The sequence below is a fragment of the Ursus americanus genome, chromosome 35, assembly GCF_024610735.1.
Source record: "Ursus americanus isolate L20-20 chromosome 35, mUrsAme1.1.p, whole genome shotgun sequence".
NCBI classification, from domain to species: domain Eukaryota; kingdom Metazoa; phylum Chordata; class Mammalia; order Carnivora; family Ursidae; genus Ursus; species Ursus americanus.
In genome coordinates, this window is record NC_142161.1 from 5,624,000 (window position 1) to 5,646,770 (window position 22,771).

Consider the following 22,771-nt stretch of genomic DNA (forward strand, 5'->3'; position numbering starts at 1 on the left):
AGCTCCTACTGTCCGCTTGCTCAGCTCCACACGCGCACCTGCCTTAATCTCACCTGTGATGTTGCTGGTGCTGGGAGCTCCAGGGCACGCTTGGCAGACGGGCGGAGGCACAGTCGCATGTGGGAAAGTGGCTTTTATGTGCTTTTCACCTTATTTTTCAATGTGCTGGATTTTGCTTTTTCACATTCATGTGATTTATTTGTTATCCTTTTCAGGGAAATTCTCTTTTTGATGTGGGTCTCACCTGAGTCAGTGTTAGGCCAGTTGTCCAGCTATTGTGAGTTTATTGTGTTCTGTCACCTCCAACTCGCTAGTGGTGCTGTTTGAAGGATCGAGGGCTCTGGGGCACCTGGGGGGGCTCAGGCAGTTAAGCGTCTGACTCTTGATTTCGGCTCAGGTCATGATCTCAGGGTCCGAGCTCAGCGGGGAGTCTGCTTGAGATTCTCGCCCTCTCTCCCTGTCCTCCCCACTCCACTCTCACATGTGTGTGTGCTCTCTCTCTAAAATAAATAAATATTGGGGCGCCTGAGTGGCACAGCAGTTAAGCATCTGCCTTCGGCTCAGGGCGTGATCCCAGCGTTCTAGGATCGAGCGCCACATCAGGCTCCTCTGCTAGGAGCCTGCTTCTTCCTCTCCCACTCCCCCTGCCTGTGTTCCCTCTCTCGCTGGCTGTCTCTATCTCTGTCGAATAAATAAATAAAATCTTTAAAAATAAATAAATAAATATTTTAAAAAAAGGATACAGGACCCTTAAATAAGGATTATCTGGTCACAGTGAACTATCTTGCGCCTGAAATGTGGCATTTCATGGGTTTGTGGACAGCCTTCGACATATGAAATAAAAATAAGGCTGCCCTCCCTTCCTCACCTCAGGACGTGGCCTCTACCGTGCATAGATTTGGAAACCTCGGGACTCGTGGGTCTCCAACTTTCTTCCAATTTCACATTGCCTTTCTGGAACCAAAGTCATGCATGTGAAACTGTAACGTGCAATACAGAAAAAATTCAGGGATTTCAATTATTTTCAAGACTGGCTTTCTCATGGATTATTTTATTTTATTTTTTTTCTTATTGTGTTCAATTAGCCAACATATAGTACGTCTCGTGGGTTCTAAATACAGATCCATTTGTGCCAAACCCGAACTGCTTGGTGGAAGGAGATGGAAGGTGAATTTAGGAGACATTTCTCACAAAGTTTCCCAGTGGCAGGGACAGAGCCTATCATGTGCCTGGCACAGAGAGAGAGATGAACGTTTGATCTGATGGTCTGCGGCCCGGAGCCCTCTGGCTCACCAAGCTGCCGTAACCCAGGTTGCCAGCAGGGGGAGATGGGGTCCTGAGACCGGGCCAGGCTGAAAGGGGCTGAGGCTGTTGAGTGACTCCACAGGCTATGGTGGCTAAGCCCCTGGGGGATGGGATGCTGGTTTGGACAGAGGGACTCAGCTGGTCCTACCCTTCGGAGGTGGGTACTGGCTTCTCTGATAGGCATCCAGAGGGCTGGCAGCTCAGGTGCCAGGATGAAAGACAGAAGCTGTTGTGGGATGGGCAGCCAGGGAGGAAGTCTGACTAAATTCAGTGCTGAGCCCTGGGCAAGGCATGGAGGGGAACCCGGGGTGAGGCTGGGGGAGTTGTGCGCAGTCCTGGCTGTAGGAGAAACCTGCCCCTCCCTGCAGAGAGAGAGCCCCTGGAAACAGGAAACTGAGTGCCCATGCCATGGCCCCCTAGCCTCCTGGGTCCCTGGAGTTACCCCCTTTCTATTGACCAAATTGTTACCTTGGTGATGGAGGTTGGCTTAGAGAAGTTAAGAAATTTCTAAGGCCCAGAGGGGATACTTTTTGGATTGCCCTTCTGTAATAGAGTTTAGACTGAACTTTGGCAGAGGGCTAAACACCGAAGAGGTGTACTTGAGAAATTGATGAGAAGCTAGGCAGCATAGGGTTTGGGGGGGCAGAGGGCCGGGGGCGGGGGGTGGGCAGCAGAAGACTGCCTGGAGCAGTGTAGCTGGGTACCGGAAGTGGTTCAGTGAATGAATAAGACCTCAGTCATATTCACTCTAGAGATCCATTTATTATCGCCCTGCCATCCCTACCCCCCACCCCCCCAGCCCCCAGTCCCAAGGGATTCTTGCCTCTGCCCCAGAGAAGATGGCCAAACACAGAGGGAGGTCAGTCTCATGCTTGCTTCAGAGGCGTTTCATTGTTCTCTTTATCCAGGGCAGGAAGTGGGAGACCTTCATGAAGACCCCTGGAGGGGTCCCATCCGGTTTTCCATAGGAGAAAGTCCCCTGGACCACGTTGTTACACACGAGGGGGCCCCCGGAGTCCCCCTGTGGGCAGAGAGAGGAAGGACTGAGCAGGCCTCCCGGTGGTCCTGCCCTCCCCTCTGCTGCCCTGGGGATGGGTGGTCTATGTCAGGGGACTGCATGGGAGACTGGGCCCAGGGCAGGCCTTGTCCCCTGTCTCAGTCCCTGGGCTCCAGCCTGGCACCGACTGTTCTTCCTAGTGTCACCCAGGCCAAACCTTTCTCTCCGATCCTCAGGGAAACTCAGGGGTGGGGGGGGGGTGGGTAATGCTGCTGTGGGATGGCAGATCCTTCCTCCCCTCTGTCCCAACCCACTTGGGGGAAAACTGAAGACTGATTTGTGGACCCAGCTGCCCAAGCTCTCAGGCTGAGGCACGAAGATACGGCCACTCCCACACCCCGGACTCTCCCCAAGTTCCTCTCTCCTGGGGCCTATCTAGGTAGATGCTGGAAGCCTGACCTTGAAGCCGGTCTTCATCTCCTTCGGGTCTCCGACGCAAAGCTGGGTGGCCCCGCTGTAATAGCCATGGAAGAGGGATTCACACAGCCGATCCCTCTGCACTTCCAGAGACGCCTCCTGCAGAGTGGTTGCTGAAGTGCTCATTGAGACCCGCCCCCAGCCGGCCACACCGCACACCTGCCCTGGCCTCACCCGGTTCTTGGTCCCGGGCAGGCGGAGGGACCTCACAGCAGCAGTCTGCTGGGCCTTTCTCTCCAGCTGATGGGAAGAGGCGAGAGAGTCCAGCTCAGCCAGTGGCCTCTGGGCCTGGACGCCCGGATGAGGAGGCACTGTCTTCTCTCTGCCCTGAGCCACGGGGACTGGTCAGGTGGCCAGGGTGGGAGGGAGGGAAGGGACAGGTCCCAGTGGGAGGAGGAAACAGTCTGGACCCAGGAGAGTAAGAGCAGCAGGGAGGTTTCCTTACCTTCAGTAACATGATGTCGTTGGAATAGTTCTTCGGATTATAGTCTGGGTGGGGGATGGCTGTTTTCACGGGGATGACCTGCTGGGTCTTCTCCTGTTTCTGGATGTTGTGGGCCCCCAGGGTGACCTTGACGGAGCTGCACAGAAAACAGAACAGAGTGCGGGTGTGTGGAGTCACAGGATACAGCCCAGGGGCCGTGAAGGGCAGGTGCAGCTAGCAGGACTGGAGCTGAGGGGGAAATCGACGTGACAGATGAGTCCTGGATCCTCTTTTTTCCAATGACACTGAAGGTAGGGCTTCTTCGAGCTTTCTTTTGCCTTCAGACAACACTGTGAATTTACTCTGAGTTTGCATTTTGGCCCTAATGCAAAGAGCCACGGCTGCTTTATTTGCCTGGTGTGGTCCCTCCCTTTTCAACCGTACCCCTTGCCCTCACATCGGACCCTCTGACCCCAAAGCTTACCCGTCCTACTTCTCAGCCTTTTGTCACCCCCACCATGCTTTCAGCTGGCTCCTCTGATGGGCTCTCATAGGCTTGAGTTACCAGGAGCCCCGGGTGCTTCCCTGGGCTACAGCCCCTGGGGAGAGGACAGGGGTCCCTGTTGGGGTCTCAGATGTGTAGGCTGGCTGCTGCCCCTCACCTTCCCCAGCAGTGAGCAGCCGTCAGAACAAAGTACTTGTGCACGAGGACACCGCCACACCTCTTCTTCTTGCCCTTATCCAGAAACTGAACAAATGCCATGTAGGGCCGGGAGTGGGGCTTGGCCTCATGGCCCCCGATGATCTCCTCTGAAAGAAAAGGCTGGAACATGGGGTGTCTGGGGGCGGCTGTGGTCAGGAGGGAAGGCTTAGGAAGGTAGTGATAGAGGGCGGGGTGTACAGCGCCCTGTGGACCCCAGGGTGGGCAGTCCTCCAGGTTCTTGTAGCAGGATGACCTTTCTTGAAACTCGAGCCTCAGAACCTCCCTGAGAAGGGGGCAGTGCTCGTTCTCCACGTCCTACTTCAGACACACATATGGAGGAGATAAGACCTACCTTCAAGACGATGGAGCCCTGGAGCATGGTGGACAGGACTCCCTTGGCGCCTTGTTTCTCAGTGAATCTCCCAGGTGCCTCTGAGCCTCTGCTAACATCCCGATGGGTGCCATTTTCTAATAAACTACCTATGAGTTTATGGAGTTGGATTTTCTAAAATCCTCATGTCCTAGGGGCTAGCACATGGTCTCAGTAGACATTTTGAAGTTGCAGAAAGGAATGGCCTGCAGTGAGCTTTTGGCTGAGGTTGGGTGCAGACGGTGGTGGCGGGATGCGAGGCCACAGGAATCGGGGAGGACACTGCCGAGGGCCCCGGACAGGCAGGGAGAGGTGGTGCTGGCATGGGCTGCACAGGCCTGGGGCTGAGCTTTGGGTGCACTCATCTGGCTGCTGCTCAGATCAGCAGCACCCTGGGCTCCTCTCCCAGGCAGGCATGAGTGGGAGGAGAGCGCTGAGAAAGTTAACTGGTCTTTAGGCTGGGTCCAGTGACACCCCCCACTACTGCGGTCCGTTTGTCTGAGCTTACCTTCCCGGGGTTGGAGTGAGGGCTTTTAATTACCTGTCTTCTGTAGCTTTGTATCTTCTACCAAATGCCTTTCTCCAAACAACTCATTTTCCAAGTGACAAGAAGGAGGCTAACCCCTACTAACCCTTTTAGTGAGCACCCTTTTGGCCAGCCATCTTCGTTGAACGTCTGTCTCGCATCAGAGCTGTTAGTCTGGGATTGGGGGAGGAGCTGGGGTTCAGAAAGTTCCTGGGCTCCAATTGAGGACAATCCCTGACTGTGCTGGACAGAAGGGTCAAGAGTACAGGGGGCTTTGTGGGATGGGCTCAGATCTCTGGAATGGGGATGGTCACTCACCTGTCCCAGCCCCAAGGGGCAGAAGAAGGGCCAACAAAAGCAGGAGTGGCTGCATCTTCCCTGAAGTTCTGCCCAGGTCAGAGCTGCTGGTCTTCCTTCCAGATACAGAGCCCTGAAGGGAGTGATAGAAAGGTGGCTCACTGATCTCCTGGGCCCCTTTGAACTCTGCTCCTCACATAAGATGGCTTGTTGAAGTTCTCTGGCTTAGGTTAGGTGAGAATGGTGCAGCGATCACACTTGCACTCCCACTGCTGAGTCATAAGGGGAAAGCAAGAAGAAAGAACTAGAAAGTGAAGGCTGTGGCTCCTGCCAGCTGGAGGGCTGGTACCTCAGAAGCCCCTCAGTGACTGACTCAAGAATGTCTCCATTTCTCAGCTCTTGGCTCTTTTTCCATTCTGAGGAAATCATGAATGATTTTTGAGCTAGCTAGCTCCAGGGATATGAGAGACACAGCTCCTGCCCTGAGATGCCGATGGTCGTCTGGGGCAGACTAAGAATCTGTGCTGAGTACATTTTCCCACAGTCGAAGCACACTCATCAATGGCAGACATTTGGCAAACCACTTTTTCTTTTCAGCCTGCCTTCTCTGAAGTGGACGTTTTAAAAATGAGATTACTTTTTCTGAATACATTCTTATATAAGAGACTTAGAGGTTGTTGAAAAATGGAAGAAAAAATTTATTCAATAAACTATAGGCCATAGGACACCTTTGAAACCATAGGACACTTTTTTTTTTTAAGATTTTATTTGTTAATTTGACATAGAGAGACAGCCAGCGAGAGAGGGAACACAAGCAGGGGGAGTGGGAGAGGAAGAAGCAGGCTCATAGCAGAGGAGCCTGACGTGGGGCTCGATCCCAGAACGCTGGGATCACGCCCTGAGCCGAAGGCAGACGCTTAACGACTGAGCCACCCAGGCGCCCCCATAGGATACCTTTGAAACACAACTTTTTATTGTAAGGAGTTTCTTTTGGACACACACACACACACACACACACGGAAATAGCTTGAGGTGGGCAGAGGCTGGATCAGAGCAAGATGAAAGAGCACTCTCAGCATCCTTTGGGGCTGCGGGAAGATGGGCGTCAGGGCACCAGAGGCTGTGCTGGGCTCTGGGACCACGGCAAGGCTGTGACCGGCACTTGGGCCAGGCCTGGGAGTACCTACCGAAAGGCCTTTCTGAAACCCTCAGGCTCCCAAGCTGCCACTCTGATTTGGGGAGGGAGTGTTGCATGGGGTGAGTTACAGCTTTCCAGAATCTTCCTGCCCATTTCTATTAGGATGAAGTGGCCCCCTATCCCAGAGCTTCTTAGGTGGTCCTCCTTCCAAATGTGGATTCCTTTATCTTGCCATTTGGGGGTAGGATGGGGTGAGGGTGTAGGTATGAGATGAGGTAGGAGGGCAATATGGATGAGATAAGAGGGTCCTCTAGGAGAGGGTCATTTTTCTTGGGGCAGTGTCTCTCTTTTCCTGATGGAACTTGCATTCAGCCTGGCAGGGGGAGGTGGTGCTGGGAGGTGTATTTGGAAGGAGCTGGGTATCAAAGCAGCATGACTTTTTATTTTAGAGAAATATGAACAGATGGTTGCTGGACACATGGTAAGTAACTAACAAATGTTGTTTTGGCGATTAAAGGAGGAATCTAATTTCGACTCAAGAGATGGAAGTTTATTAATCTCTGGCAGCCTCCTCTCCACCCCCTTTCCTGGGGCAGTTCTGGCCTCTGCCCCAGAGAAGGTGGGCAGATTGATCCTGGGGCATCTTAGGCTGGTCCCTGCAGGCTGAAGCATCTCATTGTTCTTTCTATCCAGTGCAAAAAGCTCGAGATCCTGGTGTAGACACGTGGAGGTTCCCCATCTGTTTTTCCAAAGGAGACAATGCCCTGGGCCACATTGTTACACACGAGGGGGGCCCCCGGAGTCTCCGTATGGGCAGAGGGAGGAAGGACTGAGTTGGGCTTTCTCTCGGTCCTGTCCTCCCTGCTGCCCCTGGTAGGTGGTCTCTGTTAGGGGGCCGTGGGTGAGATCAGGGCCAGGGCAGGCCTTGTGACCTCCCTTGGTGCTCAGGCTGCAGCCTGGCCCTGATACTGCCCTCCTGGGCATGGACAATGTGGGGGATCTCACCTTAAAAGAGGACTTCTTCTTTTTCGGGTTCCCCACACACATCTGGGTCCTGCTGTCGTAGAGGTTTCTGTAGCATGAGATGCATCGCTTGTCCTTCTGGACTTCAAGCTCTACTTCGTGCAGCTTCCCTGCCCGGGAGGTGCTGTTCACGCGCAGGCGCCCCCCGCCGGCCACACTGCACACCATCCCTGGCCACACCCGCTCACTCCTCTTGGTGCAGCCTGAGGGGGGCTCACGGTGGCAGTCAGGTGAGCCTTCTTTTCCAGCTGAATGCAGAGGAAAGGAATTCTAATCTACCGATGGCTCACAAGGACTCCAGGGACAGTCATGGGGTTGACTTCCTCGTAGCTCTGGGACAAGTGAAAATGTCATACCGGGACAGGAATGAGGTCACAGGGGATGCAAAATCCCCAGGAATAAGGTGTGCAAGAACCAGTGGATCGAGGGCCGTACCTGCAGTAACATGATGTCGTTGAAGATGTATTTAGGATTACAGTCTGGGTGGCGGATGGCTTTTGTCACCGGAGTGACCTGCTGGGTACTCTCGTGCTTCCTGATGTTGTGGGCGCCCAGAATGACGTTGATGGAGCTGTGCAGAGAGTGAGTGGGAGGTGGGGTCACAGGAGGTACAGCCCAAAAGCCGTGGACGAAACAGGACAGCTCAGGGCTGGAGTGGAGAGGAATTCTAGCGGATGGGGCCCCGGGGCTGAGCATCTCTGAACCCGCTGCTTCTTGGCAGCCCAGGCTGGGTGGCAGTTCTTGGAAAAGGGTTCCCCATGGGGAGTTGACAAAAGGGTGGGCTTCCAGGCACTGCTTTTTACCTTCCCTTGCAGTGAGCTGCTGTTAGCACAAAGTCCTCACGTACAAGGAAACCCCACAGGTTTTGCTTGGATTCTGGATCCGGAGAAATGCCATGAAGGGACGAGAATGAGGCTTGACCTCATTCATGGCCCCCGATTATTTTCCCTGAAAGAAACATTTTATCCTGCCTGCTGTGCTCATGGAGCCAAAGGCTGGAGGAGGGGAGATGGGGATAAACCGAAGCAGGTGGGAAGGAGTTGGGGTGGCAGAGAGCAGAGTCGGTAGTAGCCAGCAGCAACCAAGAAGGGTTCCTCGGGCAGCATTCCTGGCTTGCAAATGACCCACAGGACTCAGATTCTACCTCTAACAAAGAGAAAAGCAGTCCTTGTTCCTTAATTCCTGCTGTGGACACATACGGTGGCAGATGGAATTTGCGTTTGGAACAAGCAGTGAAGTCCCCACAGGTCCTGGAAGATCCTTTCCCTGATAGTATCTGGGTCCTCTCAGACCCTGCTGAGCAGCTCCTTACGTGTAATGTTTGCAACACGAGCTCAGCATGCTCATGCTTGTGTTGTGGGTTGTGTTTGATCTTCGCTAGAGCCTGACACATACTAGGTGCTCAGTAAATGTCTTAGCTGCGTGAAGGAATGGCTCCCAGTTAGCTGCTGAATGAGTGTTGGTTGCGGTTCTAAGTACCAGGAAATATGGGACCTGCCAAAGCCATTGTGCCCATTGTGGCTGAAAAATTACTGAACATTAAGGATTAAGGGGACCAGGATGCCACCAACTCTGGGACCAACTGGGTCCTTGGCTTCTTTCTTGGGCAGCATAAGAATGACAAAGCTTGGAGAACTGGGTGGAGATTGAGGATAGATTTTAAGATATTGAGTTAGAAAGTTAGTGGGCCTTGGGGCGCCTGGGTGGCACAGCGGTTAAGCGTCTGCCTTCTGCTCAGGGCGTGATCCTGGCGTTACGGGATCGAGCCCCACGTCAGGCTCCTCTGCTATGAGCCTGCTTCTTCCTCTCCCACTCCCCCTGCTTGTGTTCCCTCTCTCGCTGGCTGTCTCTATCTCTGTCGAATAAATAAATAAAATCTTAAAAAAAAAAAAAAGAAAGTTAGTGGGCCTTGCTTTGAGTACAGAAGCCAGCCCCTTTCTCCAAACTGCCCATTCCTGGGGCCTTAGTTATTTCTCATTCCCACCTTCTACCTTCTTCTAGATGCCTTTGTATAAGAACCCAATTTCCGGATGATAAGTGTAGGACCTGGGGTAGGACCTACAGCCCCCCTGGGGAACAGCCTTCTGCCCTGCTATTCATGCTGAGTGTTTACCCTGCTTCAGATTTGCCCATCTTTGAGCGAGGCTGGCAAATCGGATGTGGGATAACGAGTCTGCAGGGCCAGGATGTGCCTGAGTGTAGCATTGGAGCAGGGCTATGCCACATTGGGATGGGGCTGGTCCTCTGTTGGGGGGGACAGTCACTCACCTGCCTCAACCTCGGGGGCCAGAAGAAAGGCCACCAGGAGCAGGAGTAGCTGCATGTCCCCAGGAAGGCTCCCCAGGTTGGAGCTGCTGGTATCTCCTCCTAGTCTCCTAACCCCCGCGTTCCTCTCTGGTGTTGCAGTCTTCCTCTGAGTGCCTCCTACTGCTGTCTGATCAAGTCCTGGCCTGAGTGAAATAATTTATCAGTCACCGCATCAGCACGGGTAGCTCTTGACCATACCAGCTGAGAACAGGAACCACAGGCTACAGGTGGGGTGGTTAGAGACGTTGCACCCGTGAGTAGCTGGGCCCTGAGCTTCAGAAGCCTGAGCCTCCTGAGGATAGATCCAAGAACGTCTTCTTTTCCTTGGCTCTCTTTAGACTGTCAGGATGATCCTTCAGTGAGCCCTCTTGTGTTGAGACTCAGGGGTATTGCAGGTGAGATCCTTTGCTTCTGGTGGAGGAGTCAAAATCACCAGAGGTCTGTTAAGGGTGGTGAGGGCCAGTTAGAGGGATGGACTGAATAAACGGTGTGGTTTAGAACAACAGCATCCGAGCCAGGCACTTCTGAATGTTGAAGAGTCTAGAAAGTCCCGGGCTTTGGGGATGCAGCAGGAACCACGGTGACCTGAAGAGCAGAAGCGATTCTCCATTTTTCCAGCCATGTGAGCCTTTCTGATTCTAGTTTGCTTCTGCACAGGTGGGAGCTTGCAGTCATGACAGAGACCGTTTCCGGCTTGTCCGATTGGGTGGGTGTCTAGAGTCAAACTTAGATTGCCTTCGGGCAATTGAATATTGTGGTTTTTGCCATTTGAATCTGTACAATGACATTCATATCTGCTACTTCTTTTTTTCCATTTTTTTAATAATGATTTTTTATTTTATTATGTTAGTCACCATACAGTACATCCCCGGTTTCCGATGTAAGGCTTGATGATTCATTAGTTGTGTATAACACCCAGTGCACCATGCAATACGTGCCCTCCTTACTACCCATCACCGGTCTATCCCATTCCCCCACCACCCTCCCCTCTGAGGCCCTCAGTTTGTTTCTCATAGTCCATAGTCTCTCATGTTTCATTCCCCCTTCTGATTACCCCCCTTTCTTTATCCCTTTCTTCCCCTACTGATCATCCTAGTTCTTATGTTCCATAGATGAGAGAAATCATATGATAATTGTCTTTCTCTGCTTGACTTATTTCACTTAGTATTATCTCCTCCAGTGCCGTCCATGTTGTCATATCTGCTACTTCTTAAAATTTATTTTATTTTTATTTAAAATTTTTTTTATGTATTTATCCGTGAGAGAGACAAAGAGCACACGCTTGCGAGTGAGTGGGGGTAGGGGAGTAGGGGCAGAGGGAGAGGGAGAAGCAGACTCCCCGCTGAGCAGGGAGCCCATGCGGGGCTCCATCCCAGGATCCCAAGATCATGACCTGAGCCCAAGGCAGATGCTTAACCGACTGAGCCACCCGGGTGCCCCTTACACCAGTTACTTTTGAAGCAAATGAAAACAAGGCTGCCCTGTCCCTTAGGTGAAGAGGATGGTCAGTAAACAGTTTGGCGAGTTCACATCTAGGAACTAAATGACGAATGTCATTTCCAGATCCCATACACTGCTGTTCTATGGTCATATGCAATAATATTTATACAGACTGTAGCCAGCAATAAAAATAACCACAAATACTTGCTTCCCGTGGACTTCCCAAAGAGACGTAGGCCACATGGACTGGTGTGAAGAAGGGAGAAGGGGTTCGATGGTTTAAGTGAAATTCAACAGTGTCAGGTTCGCCTGGGCTCAGGTGAGAGGGTTTGCATTCTGTCCAATCAATGCCTGGCACTTAGTAGGTGCTCAATCAGCATTTGCTGGTCGGTCGATGGAAAAAACCATCCTTTCTAGTCCTACTGCACAGAGGAGCCCTTTCTAAGTCACAAGGCTGATGTAACCCAAGGTGGCCAGCAGGGAGTCTCAGCCTAGAGGTTGGCAGTGAGAGGGACTCAGGCTACTGAGTGACCAGGCAGCCAGTGGACCCTGAGCACATGGGGAGACACTGGGCTGGATGGGTGACAGATGGGGCCAGGGGTTCTGGAGAGCCACCCCACCAGCCCTGTCCTCCATGGATGCTGTCTGGTGCTTCTGCTGGGGCGTGAGCTGGGCCGGCGTCTCAGTGGTGAGGCCCTGCTGGAACTTGGGTGTTGTAGGTGGAAGGGAGGGGAGGCAGGGGCCAGTTCAGATCAGTGCTGTCTGGAGGGGACAGGAGTTGGTGGCCAATGAACACTCTCAGCGGTAAGCAGGGATGGAGAAGAAGGGGCAGCCAGAGACTCGAGGCCGAGCTGGTGCCTGAGCTCAGAGGAGGTCAGGGAAGGGAACTCAGTCGAGGGGAGACTCCAGAGCTGCTCAAGAGACCCAGCCCCACTCCGTGCCAGCTTCCTTGGCTGTGGAAGAGAAATGTCCTGCTTGAGAAGGTCCCTGTCACTTCCCAGTGGGATAGGGCTATGTCCTTGAGCTGTAGCCCTAGACTGTGCCAGCTTAGTGTCCAGGACCATGGTGTTACCCCCTTCCTCTCTGCCAGAGATCACAGAGGGAGGGGGTAAGATGTTCTCCCTGAGCCCAGATGGGCACCCAGGCCCAGAGAGGTACACGGTTTCTCCTGGTGGTGCTCAGCTTCAGCCCTGGCAGAAGGGCAGGCTCTGAGAGCCAGGTGTAGGTAAGAAGGAGCTGGGGGGCACCTGGGTGGCTCAGTCGTTAAGCGTCTGCCTTCGGCTCAGGGCGTGATCCTGGAGTCCTGGGACTGAGCCCCGCAACAGGCTCCCTGCTCCGCTGGGAGCCTGCTTCTTCCTCTCCCACTCCCCATGCCTGTGTTCCCTCTCTTGCTGGCTGTCTCTCTCTGTCAAATAAATAAATAAAATCTTTAAAAATAAAAAAAGAAGGAGCTGGAAAGAACTCTTCATGGGGTAGGGGGAAGTGGGGTGGAGGATGAAAAAAGAAGCAGAAAACAGCAGAATTGTGTCATTGGCCTTGTAAGCACAGAGCTGATGCCAGGAAATGCAGTCAATGAATAAACAAGAAACCAGCCCTTCACACTCAGGTAAGAGACATTTATTCAATTGCCAGCACCTTCCCTGCCGCCCTTCCCTGGGCGATTCTGGATCAGCGGAGCAAATAGTCTAGTTCCTGCAGGTAGGGACTTTTCATGGTTTTCTTTATCCAGGGCAGGAAACTTGAGATTTTGGTGTAGACACGTGGAGGTGTCCCCTCTTTTCGTCCAAAGGAGACAATGCCCTGAGCCACATTGTTACACACGAGAGGGCCCCCAGAGTCTCCCTGTGGACAGAGACAGGGAAAGCGTGAGTCAGCTCTCCTGCTGCCCCCGCCCTCCCCAGCTCCTCGGAGAAGGCTGCCTCGTGTGGCCACCATGGGAGATGGGAGGGCAGGGCGGGCTGGACCTTGTCACTGCCTCACTTCACCCCAGGTGGCAGCTCCCGCTCCTCCCCCGGGTCCCAGATCCTCTGGTGGCTTCACACCCCTGTTTAGGGGCCCGGAAGCAGGTGGGCGGGGCTGACACTCAGCAAGGAGCATGAGCCCCTTAACCCAGGTGGGCCCAGCTCTGAGGAGCCACGTGTTTTCGGCACTGCATGCCCAGGGAGCAGAGTTTTCCAGCATCAGTGGCCCGGCACGGGTCAGAGTGCAGCAAATTCATCCTTCTGGAGGAGTGCCTCTTTGGGATTCATCCTAGGCCCTCGGCAGGCTTACAGAGGGTCTGGGTGCCCCCATCTCTGGCTGCTCCCCCTCTCTTCCTCAGCAGAGAGATCACTGCTCAGGTTTTCAGATCCCAGGTCTTCCCCAAACACTGCTGTGCCCAGAGCCATGCTAAGCAGACACTCAGTCTCACCCGAAAGGAAGACTTCTTTTCGTTCGGGTCCCCCACGCACAGCTGAATGGTGCGGTCGTAATACTTGGGGAAGCGGGATTTGCACTCCTGATCATCCTGCACCGTCAGCCTCACCTCCTGCAGAGTGTCTGGGTACCTGCGTATCTGGGTGTCGACCCGCCCCCAGCCGGCCACACTGCACACCTGTCCTGGCCTCACCCGGTTCTTGGTCCCGGGCAGGCGGAGGGGCCTCACAGCGGCAGTCTGCTGGGCCTTTCTCTCCAGCTGATGGGAAGAGGCGAGAGAGTCCAGCTCAGCCAGTGGCCTCTGGGCCTTGACGCCCGGATGAGGAGGCACTGTCTTCTCTCTGCCCTGAGCCACGGGGACTGGTCAGGTGGCCAGGGTGGGAGGGAGGGAAGGGACAGGTCCCAGTGGGAGGAGGAAACAGTCTGGACCCAGGAGAGTAAGAGCAGCAGGGAGGTTTCCTTACCTTCAGTAACATGATGTCGTTGGAATAGTTCTTCGGATTATAGTCTGGGTGGGGGATGGCTGTTTTCACGGGGATGACCTGCTGGGTCTTCTCCTGTTTCTGGATGTTGTGGGCCCCCAGGGTGACCTTGATGGAGCTGCACAGAGAACAGAATCGGGTGTGGGTGTGTGGAGTCACAGGACACAGCCCAGGGGCCGTGAAGGGCAGGTGGCAGTGGGGGTGGGCAGGACTGAAGTTAATGGGGAAACTGAGGCAACAGGAGGGCCCAGGTTTGAGTTGTTTGTGTCTTCTGCTTCTCAGAAGCTGAGGTAGGATTCTGGAGCCATTGGTGACTATGGCAGGGATTCTCAGGGGTCAGATACCCAGAGAAACATGCTTAACGGCATGAGTTTGCGTTCTGATGCCTAAGCATGTCCCAGCTCTTCTCTTACTCCAGCAAAGCACCTGGTTGTGGCCTCCCCTCTCCCCACCACCTACCTGCCCTCCCTCACCCCCCTTTAGGAGCCCTCCTGGCTCCTGTGATCCTCAGAGCTCCCGGGGAAGAAGGCTCCGCGCCGGGTTCTCAGGGCAGTGCGGGCTGTTCGTGGCTCCTCACCTTCCCGAGCAGTGAGCGGCGGTCAGCACGAAGGTCTCCTGTATCAGGAACCCTCCACACGTAGTCTCCCCATCCTGATTCTGGATCCTAAGATATGCCATATAGGGCCGGGAGTGGGCCTTGGCCTCATGTCCCCCGATGATCTCTCCTGAGGGAAAATTCTGTTCTGCTCCTGTGTACCCACGGAATGCACCGGGCGGACAGGGCCTGGACTGGGGAGGGTAAGGGAGGGCCTTCCACTTCCTCCTCTGGGAAGGGAAAGGGCAGTGTCTTGGTCTATGAATCTGTCTTCTACACACCACCGGAGGAGAGCGTACCTGTCCCAGGGGTACTGAGTCCTAGAGACTTCTGAACAATCCCTCTCCTGACTTTGCTTTGTTTCCAGCGAGTTTCTAGGCCCCAGTCACCCTGTGAAGTCTTTTCCAGCGGCTAGGACCTAAGTTTAGTTACGTAGGTGTTGCCTGACATGGCTGATTTCCTAGGGCCTGACACGTAGTGAGTGCCTAGTAGCTGTCGGTTGGCTGCGTGAAAGCAAGCCTCCCCAGGGAGCTCCGGATGAAGGTTAGTAGGGCCAGTGCTGCTAGGATTCTGGAAAGCAGAGAAGTTTAGGTCTGCCAACATTCTGATTGAAAGAGGGGAGCCACTAACAGCCTGGGAAGAAAAGCAGCATTGGAGCTAGGGATGAGGAGCCTTGGGACAGAGCCAAGGCAACAGCAGTCTTCTGGGGACCGTGGTCTGTCCCACTGTGCGGTCAGCTGAGCCCCGGGCTCTCTCCCAAGCAGAGGCTGTGGGAAGCACCTGGCTCATCCCACTGGGAAGCCAGGCCTGCTCTGCCCTCTGCAGGGGGATTTATGATGTTCTCTTTTCCAGTTTCTCACCCTCTGCTATGCAAATGCAGGAAAGTTGCATTTCCAGATGGCAAAGGTAGAGCCTGGGGTGCGGGCAGTACCTAGGGGCTCTTCTGGAGACCAGCCCCTGCCCTGCCCTTCCAGCTGGTAGTTTAGGCAGCACCCTACTTGAGGGTGGGAGGCAGGGTGAAGGCAGGGTGCGGACCGTTCCTGGTGGATGGGTGGATCAGGGGTGTGCAGAAGGGATGGGAGTTCTGTGCCCATGTGGGATGGGGTTGGGCCCCTGAGGGTGGGGGTGGTCACTCACCTGCCTTGGCCCCGGAAGGCAGGCAAAAGGCCAGCGGGAGCAGGAGCAGGAAGGGCTGCATCTTTCCCAGGAGGCTGCACAGGTCCGAGTGGCTGGGGCTCCCTCTGCTTGCTCTACGCTGTCCTTTAGCTCCCAGGAGAGGGAAGGGGTGCAGATGGGCTCACTGACCTTGACCTCCTCTCTGGTTTGTGGTGCTTCATCGTAGAAGGCTTTCTATGAAAGCTTCCCTGCCCCCACCCCCTCTGTCTGATGACGTTCTCTGGGTGGTTGTGTGAGAATGGTGCTGTGACCACAGGAGAACCCACGCCAGCTGACTCAGAGCAGACCACTTGTTCCAGCCCAGAATAGGACAGGGGGCGTACAAGCTGGGGACTGGAGGATGTGGTGTCAGCCTGTAGGGGTTCTAGAGCCCAGAAACCTGAGTCCCCAGTGATAGGGCCACCACCGCCTCAGCTCCACGCTGCTAAGTCCATCAGGATAATTTCTTCAGCAGTATTTAGGCCACCTGGCTGGGTGAGCCCACATACCGGAGCTGCGTCTCCTTCCCTTAGAGAGCTGGCTGTCTGGTGGAGGAGACAGAAAGAGCAGTGACCAGGGTCCAGCATGGTCAGCGCCGTGGTAGAGGGAGGCACAAGTCGGTAAGAGAGCGTGAGCGCTACTACTAAATCCATAGGGCAACCCAGTCATCACCCCAGCTTCCTTCCTAGGGATTTTAACCACTGCTTTTAAATTACAAATGCTCAGAGTCATAAAGTCTCTTGTCAATGTTTTTAACAAATGTCTTACACTTGACACTTAGCTTCTAAGTTAATGGACCACCTTGACCCTAGACATTGAATCCACTGATTGAGGGAAGCCTAGGTCATTCCTCCTTTGGGTACACTGGGGTCAGTCCTGCCCAAACCATCCAAACCTCATGAACTAAGACTGGGAAAGGGCTGGTGCCCCCAAAGAAGTTCACATTGCTAGATTGCCAATACCACGTGAAGTTGGAAGTATGCAGGGCAAGCAAAGACCAAGAGTTGTCCTTTCAGTATTCTCTGGCCTCTGTCCAGAGAGCCACACTTCTGAGATAGCAGGTTTGCCACACAATAGACTCACTTTTGCTGAGCAAACTCTGCTGTTGATCTCACTACCATTGGATGTGAGGGGCCATTGTTTCTAAACAGCTAAGCCCAGTTCTGTTTAAAGAACGATTAAGTATCTCTGAGTGGGTAGAGTGTGGTGATTGAAGTTTCCATCTCTATATTTTCTGTCCTTTACAATTTTTCTATGAGGAAGATTACCTATCAAAATATATGATTCTGGTGTAAATATCCTCCTTATCAAAACAAGTACATTTATCAAACCTCTACTCTTTTTGAACTTAGCTTGCCCAGTTGTGGCCATTTAAAAAATAAAAGTGTCAATAGCTAAATCGTGGAAGGAGCCGAGATGCCCTTCAACAGATGACTGGATTAAGAAGTTGTGGTCCATATATACAATGGAATATTACTCAGCTATCAGAAAGAACGAGTTCTCAACATTTGCTACAACATGGACGGCACTGGAGGAGATAATGCTAAGTGAAATAAGTCAAGCAGAGAAAGACAACTATCATATGATTTCTCTCATCTATGGAACATAAGAACTAGGATGATCGGTAGGGGAAGAAAGGGATAAAGAAAGGGGGGGGTAATCAGAAGGGGGAATGAAACATGAGAGACTATGGACTATGAGAAACAAACTGAGGACTTCAGAGGGGAGGGGGTGGGAGAATGGGATAGACCGGTGATGGGTAGTAAGGAGGGCACGTATTGCATGGTGCACTGGGTGTTATACACAACTAATGAATCATCGAGCCTTACATCGGAAACCGGGGATGTACTGTATGGTGACTAACATAATATAATAAAAAATCATTAAAAAAAAATAAAAAATAAAAAATAAAAGTGTCTCTCTGATTATAGTGGTAAATATACGTCCATTGAGAAAATTTGGAAACTGGAAAGGAAAAATGTCAATTATTTGTGTATCTCCTACAAACTGTTACCTAAGCAATGCATTTTATTTTTTAAAAGATTTATTTATTTATTTATTTATTTATTTATTTATTTATTTATTTGAGAGAGAGAGAGAGTGCACACGTGCAACCAAGCAGAGGGAGGAGCAGAGGGGGAGGAAGAAAGAACCCCAAGCAGTCTCCAAGCTGAGCATGGAGCCCATCGTGGGGCTTGATCCCAAGAGCCCAAGATCACACCTGAGCCATAGGCTCCATGCTGGGTGAACTCACTCAAGCCAGGGTCTTGAACTCACGACCTTGAGATCAAGACCTGAGCTGAGATCAAGAGTCTGATGATCACCGATTGAGCCACCCAGGAGCCCTAGCAATACATTTTAAATACCTGGAATCATACTCTACATACAATGTAATTTTGTTTTCTCCTCACTTTACCCCATAACTGAAGTATTTTCTTCATGCTCTTAATGACTATTAGTTTCTCTTTCCTAGTCATTAAAAAATTTAGCAAGGAATTATTTTCTAAAATTGTGAAATTTGAAAAATAATTTAAGCAAAGAGAAAATTAAAATTATCTGATTTTTTTAAAGATTTATTTTTATTTTAGAGAGAGAGCAGAGGGCAGGGGCAGAGAGAGAGAGGGAAAGAGACTCTTAAGTGACTCCATGCTGAGTGCAGAGCCTATTTCAGGACTTGATCTCACAACCATCAAATCACTACCTGAGTCAAAACCAAGAATCCAATGCTTAACTGTGCCACTGAAGTGCCCCTAAAATTATCTGATTTCTGGGGTGCCTGGGTGGCTCAATTAGTTAAGCTGGCTTAATGTCAGCTAAGGTCTTGATCTCAGCTCAGGTCTTAATCTCAGGGTCATGAGTTCAAGCCCCATATTGGGCTCCATGCTGGGTGTGGAACCTACTTAATAAAAATGATCTGATTTCTCATCATTCATTGATAATCATCTTTAGTGCCTTGAAGTGTGATCTAACATATTTTTTCTCACGTATATCTGCATTTTTTTAAATTAAAAGAGGATTATGCTAAACATAAGGCTATGACCCACATAACAATTGAAGTGAATTTCACATAACCCACAACTCATGAAAGTGTACAATCCAGTGGTATTTAGTACATTCCAAATGTTGTAGGACTACCACCTCTTTCTACTTACAATTTTTTTTCATCACCCCAGGACATCCATCTATCCCATCGACAACTTAATGGGTACTTAATAACTTTCCATTCTCCCTTTAGGACCAAGCCTGCCTGGTCCATTGGCAACCACTAATCTTTCTGTCTCCATAGATTTGCATATTCTGAATATTTCATATAAAAGGATCATGCAATATGTGACCTGTTGTGTCTGGCTTCTTTACAGGGGTTCCTATTTCTGCACAACCTCATTAATACTTGTTAGTTTTCATTTTTTTATTATAGCCATCCTAGTGTGTAGAGTGGTATCTTGTGGTTTTTGTTTACATTTCCTTCATGACTAATTATGTTTAGCATCTTTACCTCTGTTTGCTGGTCATTTGTATATCTTCCTTGGAGGACTGTCAATTCAAGTTCTTCACCCATTTCTTAATTGAGTTGTTTGTCTTTTTTTTTTTAAGATTTTATTTCTTTATTTGAGAGAGTAAGAGAAAGAGAGAGAAAGAACGAGCCGGGGAGGGGCAAAGAAGCAGGCTCCCCACTGAGCAGGGAGCCTGCTGTGGGACTCGATTCCAGGATGCTGGGATCATGACCTGAGTCGAAGGCAGATGCTTAACTGACTGAGCCACCCAGGTGTCTTACTTGCTTGTCTTTTTGTGGTTGAGTTGTAAGAGTTCTTTGTATATTCTAGATACTATACTCCTATCAGATATATAATTTGCAAATATTTTCTCCCATTCTGTAGATTGTATTTTCACTTTCTTGATACTATTCTTTAGTGTACAAGTTTTAAATATTTATGAAATCCAATATATCTATTTTATCTTTTGTTGTTTGTGCTTTTGGTGTCAAATGTAAGAATCCAGTGTCAGATCAGAGGTCATGAAGATTTACCCTCTGTTTTCTTCTAAGAGTTTTATGGTTTAGCTCTTATATTTAGGCTGTTGATCCATTTTGAATGGATTATTGTGTATGGTGTGAGGTAGGGGTTCAACTATATTCTTTTCATGTAGTTATCTGGTTGTTCCAGCAACATTCATTGAAGATATCATTTTTTCTCCACCAAATGGTCTTGGCACCCTTGTCAAAAAATCAATTGGCCATAGACTTTTGGGTTTATTTCTGGGCTCTCAATTTTATCCCTTTCATCTATATGTCTATCCTTATGCTAGTACCACACTAGTTTTGATTGCTGTAGCTTCATAGTAAGTTCTGAAACCAAGAAGTGTGAGTCCTCCCACTTAGTTTTTCTTTTTTAATGTTGTTTTAGCTATTTGGGGCCCCTTGCAATTCCATATGAGTTCTAGAATTGGCTCTTCCATTTCAGCAGAAAAGGTCACTGGAATTTTGACAATGATTGCTTTGACTCTGTAGATGACTTTGGGGAGTATTGCCATCTTAACAATGTATGCCTTCCAATCCGTGAACATGGGATGTCTTTCCATTTAAGTAGTTCTTCTTTAACTACTTTCAACAACACTTTGTAGTTTTCGGTGTATAATTTGTTCACCTGCTTGGTTAAATTAACTTTAGTCCTAGGTATTTTATTCTTTTGGATTCTATAGTAAATGGAACTGTTTTTAAAACTTCCTTTTGGATTGTTCATTGCTGGTGTATAGAAACAATTTATTCTTCTTTCTCAAGATTTGTTAGGTTAGGTCTCAATGAGCATGTTGGCACTGAACTTTAAAATACAATAGCACTGGGGCGCCTGGGTGGCTCAGTTGATTAAGTGACCAACTTTGGATTTTGGCTCAGGTCATGATCTCAGGGTCCTGAGATTGAGCCCGGTGCCAGGTTCTGTGCTCAGTGGGGAGTCTGCTTGAGATTTTCTTTCCCTCTTCCTCTGCCTCTGCTCCTCCCCCTACTCTTTCTCTCTCTCTCTCAAATAAATGAAAAGATCTCAAAAAAAAAAAATAGTACCTCTTACAACTGCTCAAGAAAAGAGAAATACTGTGATATAAATTTCTCAAAACATGTACAGGACTTACCTTCTGTTTAAGAAGAACATAGCTGAATTGTTTTTGCATTCTTCGAATATCAATATTATGATGATGGAGAACATTTTAGTGGTTGCCAGTTGTCAGGGATGCGAGGGTGAGGGAGGCAGGTGGGTGTAGCTATCAAAGTGCAACAGGAGGAATCGTTGTGATGATAGAACTGTTCTGTGCTTTGCCCGAATCAATGTTATGTATCAATAGCCCAGTTATGATATCGTACTACAGTTGTGCAAGATGTTACCATTGGCTAAACCAGATAAAGTGTCTATGAGATATTGATGTATTATATATATTTTTTTATTTTTTATTTTTTATTTATTATTTATTTATTTATTTATTTATTCGATAGAGATAGAGACAGCCAGCGAGAGAGGGAACACAAGCAGGGGGAGTGGGAGAGGAAGAAGCAGGCTCATAGCGGAAGAGCCTGATGTGGGGCTCGATCCCATAACGCCGGGATCACGCCCTGAGCTGAAGGCAGACGCTTAACCGCTGTGCCACCCAGGCGCCCCTGCTGTATTATATTGTACAACTACATGTGAATCCACAATTACCCCAACATAAAAAGATTGTTTATTACAAATTTTAAAAATACAAAAAACGAACAACTGATCTTATACCCTGCGATTTGTTGAGTTCATTTTATTGACTTCTATTCAGCTCAACCTCCCACCCCATGTTGTTATTGTCACAAATTATACCTCTATACATGTATGCCCATTAACATAGCAGGGATCTGATTCCAAAGTCTGTGATCTTATCCACAGCTCTACAAATGTCCTCATATATGTGGATATATGTACATATGCATTTATATGTGCTTTCAGTCCCCTGGTGGTCTAGTGCCCGGGATATATTTATACGTGCTGGTGTATATTTTTGTGTATGTATAAGCTGTATGTTTTTGTTTGTTTGGATCCCTTCATTTTTTTCTTTCTGGGCATGATTTTGGTACGTTTTTGTTTCGGGAGGATTTTCAGCATTCAAACTGAGCTGTGTAAGTCAACCCTTTTACCCTCATTATGAAAGTGGTCACGATCACTAAGATATTCTGCTACAGAGATCTTTGTGGGCAACCAGATGTGAGAAGACACGACTCTGAGGGTGATGGGAACCCAGAGGCAGATATTTCCTCTATGTGCAAATGCGTATGGTATTAGTGGTGTGTGTTATTTGGTTGAAGAATAGTCATCCACAATTGTGACTGACGTTAACCCCAAAGCAGCTTCCCCGATTGGCGTCAAGACCTGGGAGGGGGTGGCTGCTGGGCATGCCTGGCTAGACTGACCCAGCACAGTGTCCAGAAAGAGTCTCATACCACTTGTGTGGTCTCCCAGCTAAGAGCTGAATGACTTTGAAGGGTCACTGTGGGCTTGGAAACTCAGTGAGTGGCGGTGACCATGATGGTCTGAGGTTTGGAGGCTGTTCTCCATTTTTCTGACCCCATGGGAGCCTCTCTAATCTGATTTAAAGCAGATAAGGAAAATGTGGTATGTCTTCCATGTCAGGGTTTATATTGAACTTTCTACCCCATAGGGTACCCTAAACGTAAACCATGAAGAAATGGCTGCCCTGGTTACATTTTTTCCTTCCTACATCTCTCCTGCATCCAGAGGTAGGTCTCCATTGACACCAGAATTAGAAACTTCAATCCTAGGGTCAAATGTGATCACACAGGTGCAAGCTGCAAGTTGTAAGACAAATGCATAATAACCTTGAACAAGATGATTTTCATTTGGGTGGATTTCCCACACAGATTCAGGCCAATCTGACCAACCTGAACAAGGAAGGAGACTTGGGGAAATTCTGGTGAATGTCCTTTGGCCTTAAGTTTCATGAGGGCATGGACAGTGCCTGCCATGCTCCCTTCTGAGCCTCCAGTGCCTGGCACATAACAGGTGCTCAGTATCTGATACCTGCTGATTGATAGCCAAAGTAGTGCTGTCTAGTTCCGCTGCAGAGACTCTCTCTCTTGCTCCACAGG

General features: G+C 50.2%; 2 protein-coding genes and 1 pseudogene across 2 annotated transcripts; all 3 read right to left on the reverse strand.

Moving 5' to 3' along the window:
* Positions 1–2,122: 2,122 nt before the first annotated feature.
* LOC123795666 (granzyme H-like) lies at positions 2,123–5,314 on the reverse strand. Its single transcript, XM_045802560.2, has 5 exons — positions 5,121–5,314; positions 3,866–4,013; positions 3,225–3,360; positions 2,762–3,019; positions 2,123–2,326 (listed from the first exon to the last, which is right to left on the reverse strand). Exons 1-5 carry the CDS (start codon positions 5,173–5,175, stop codon positions 2,183–2,185), a joined length of 741 nt encoding a protein of 246 aa, XP_045658516.2. The 5' UTR covers positions 5,176–5,314; the 3' UTR covers positions 2,123–2,182.
* A 1,567-nt stretch (positions 5,315–6,881) lies between these two features.
* LOC123795689 (mast cell protease 1A-like) lies at positions 6,882–9,583 on the reverse strand (annotated as a pseudogene).
* Positions 9,584–12,614: 3,031 nt separating this feature from the next.
* Positions 12,615–15,810, reverse strand: LOC123795665 (granzyme B-like). The gene is made up of 5 exons (XM_045802559.2): positions 15,637–15,810; positions 14,482–14,629; positions 13,887–14,022; positions 13,418–13,681; positions 12,615–12,849 (listed from the first exon to the last, which is right to left on the reverse strand). Exons 1-5 carry the CDS (start codon positions 15,695–15,697, stop codon positions 12,676–12,678), a joined length of 783 nt encoding a protein of 260 aa, XP_045658515.1. The 5' UTR covers positions 15,698–15,810; the 3' UTR covers positions 12,615–12,675.
* Between the last annotated feature and the right edge of the window lie 6,961 nt (positions 15,811–22,771).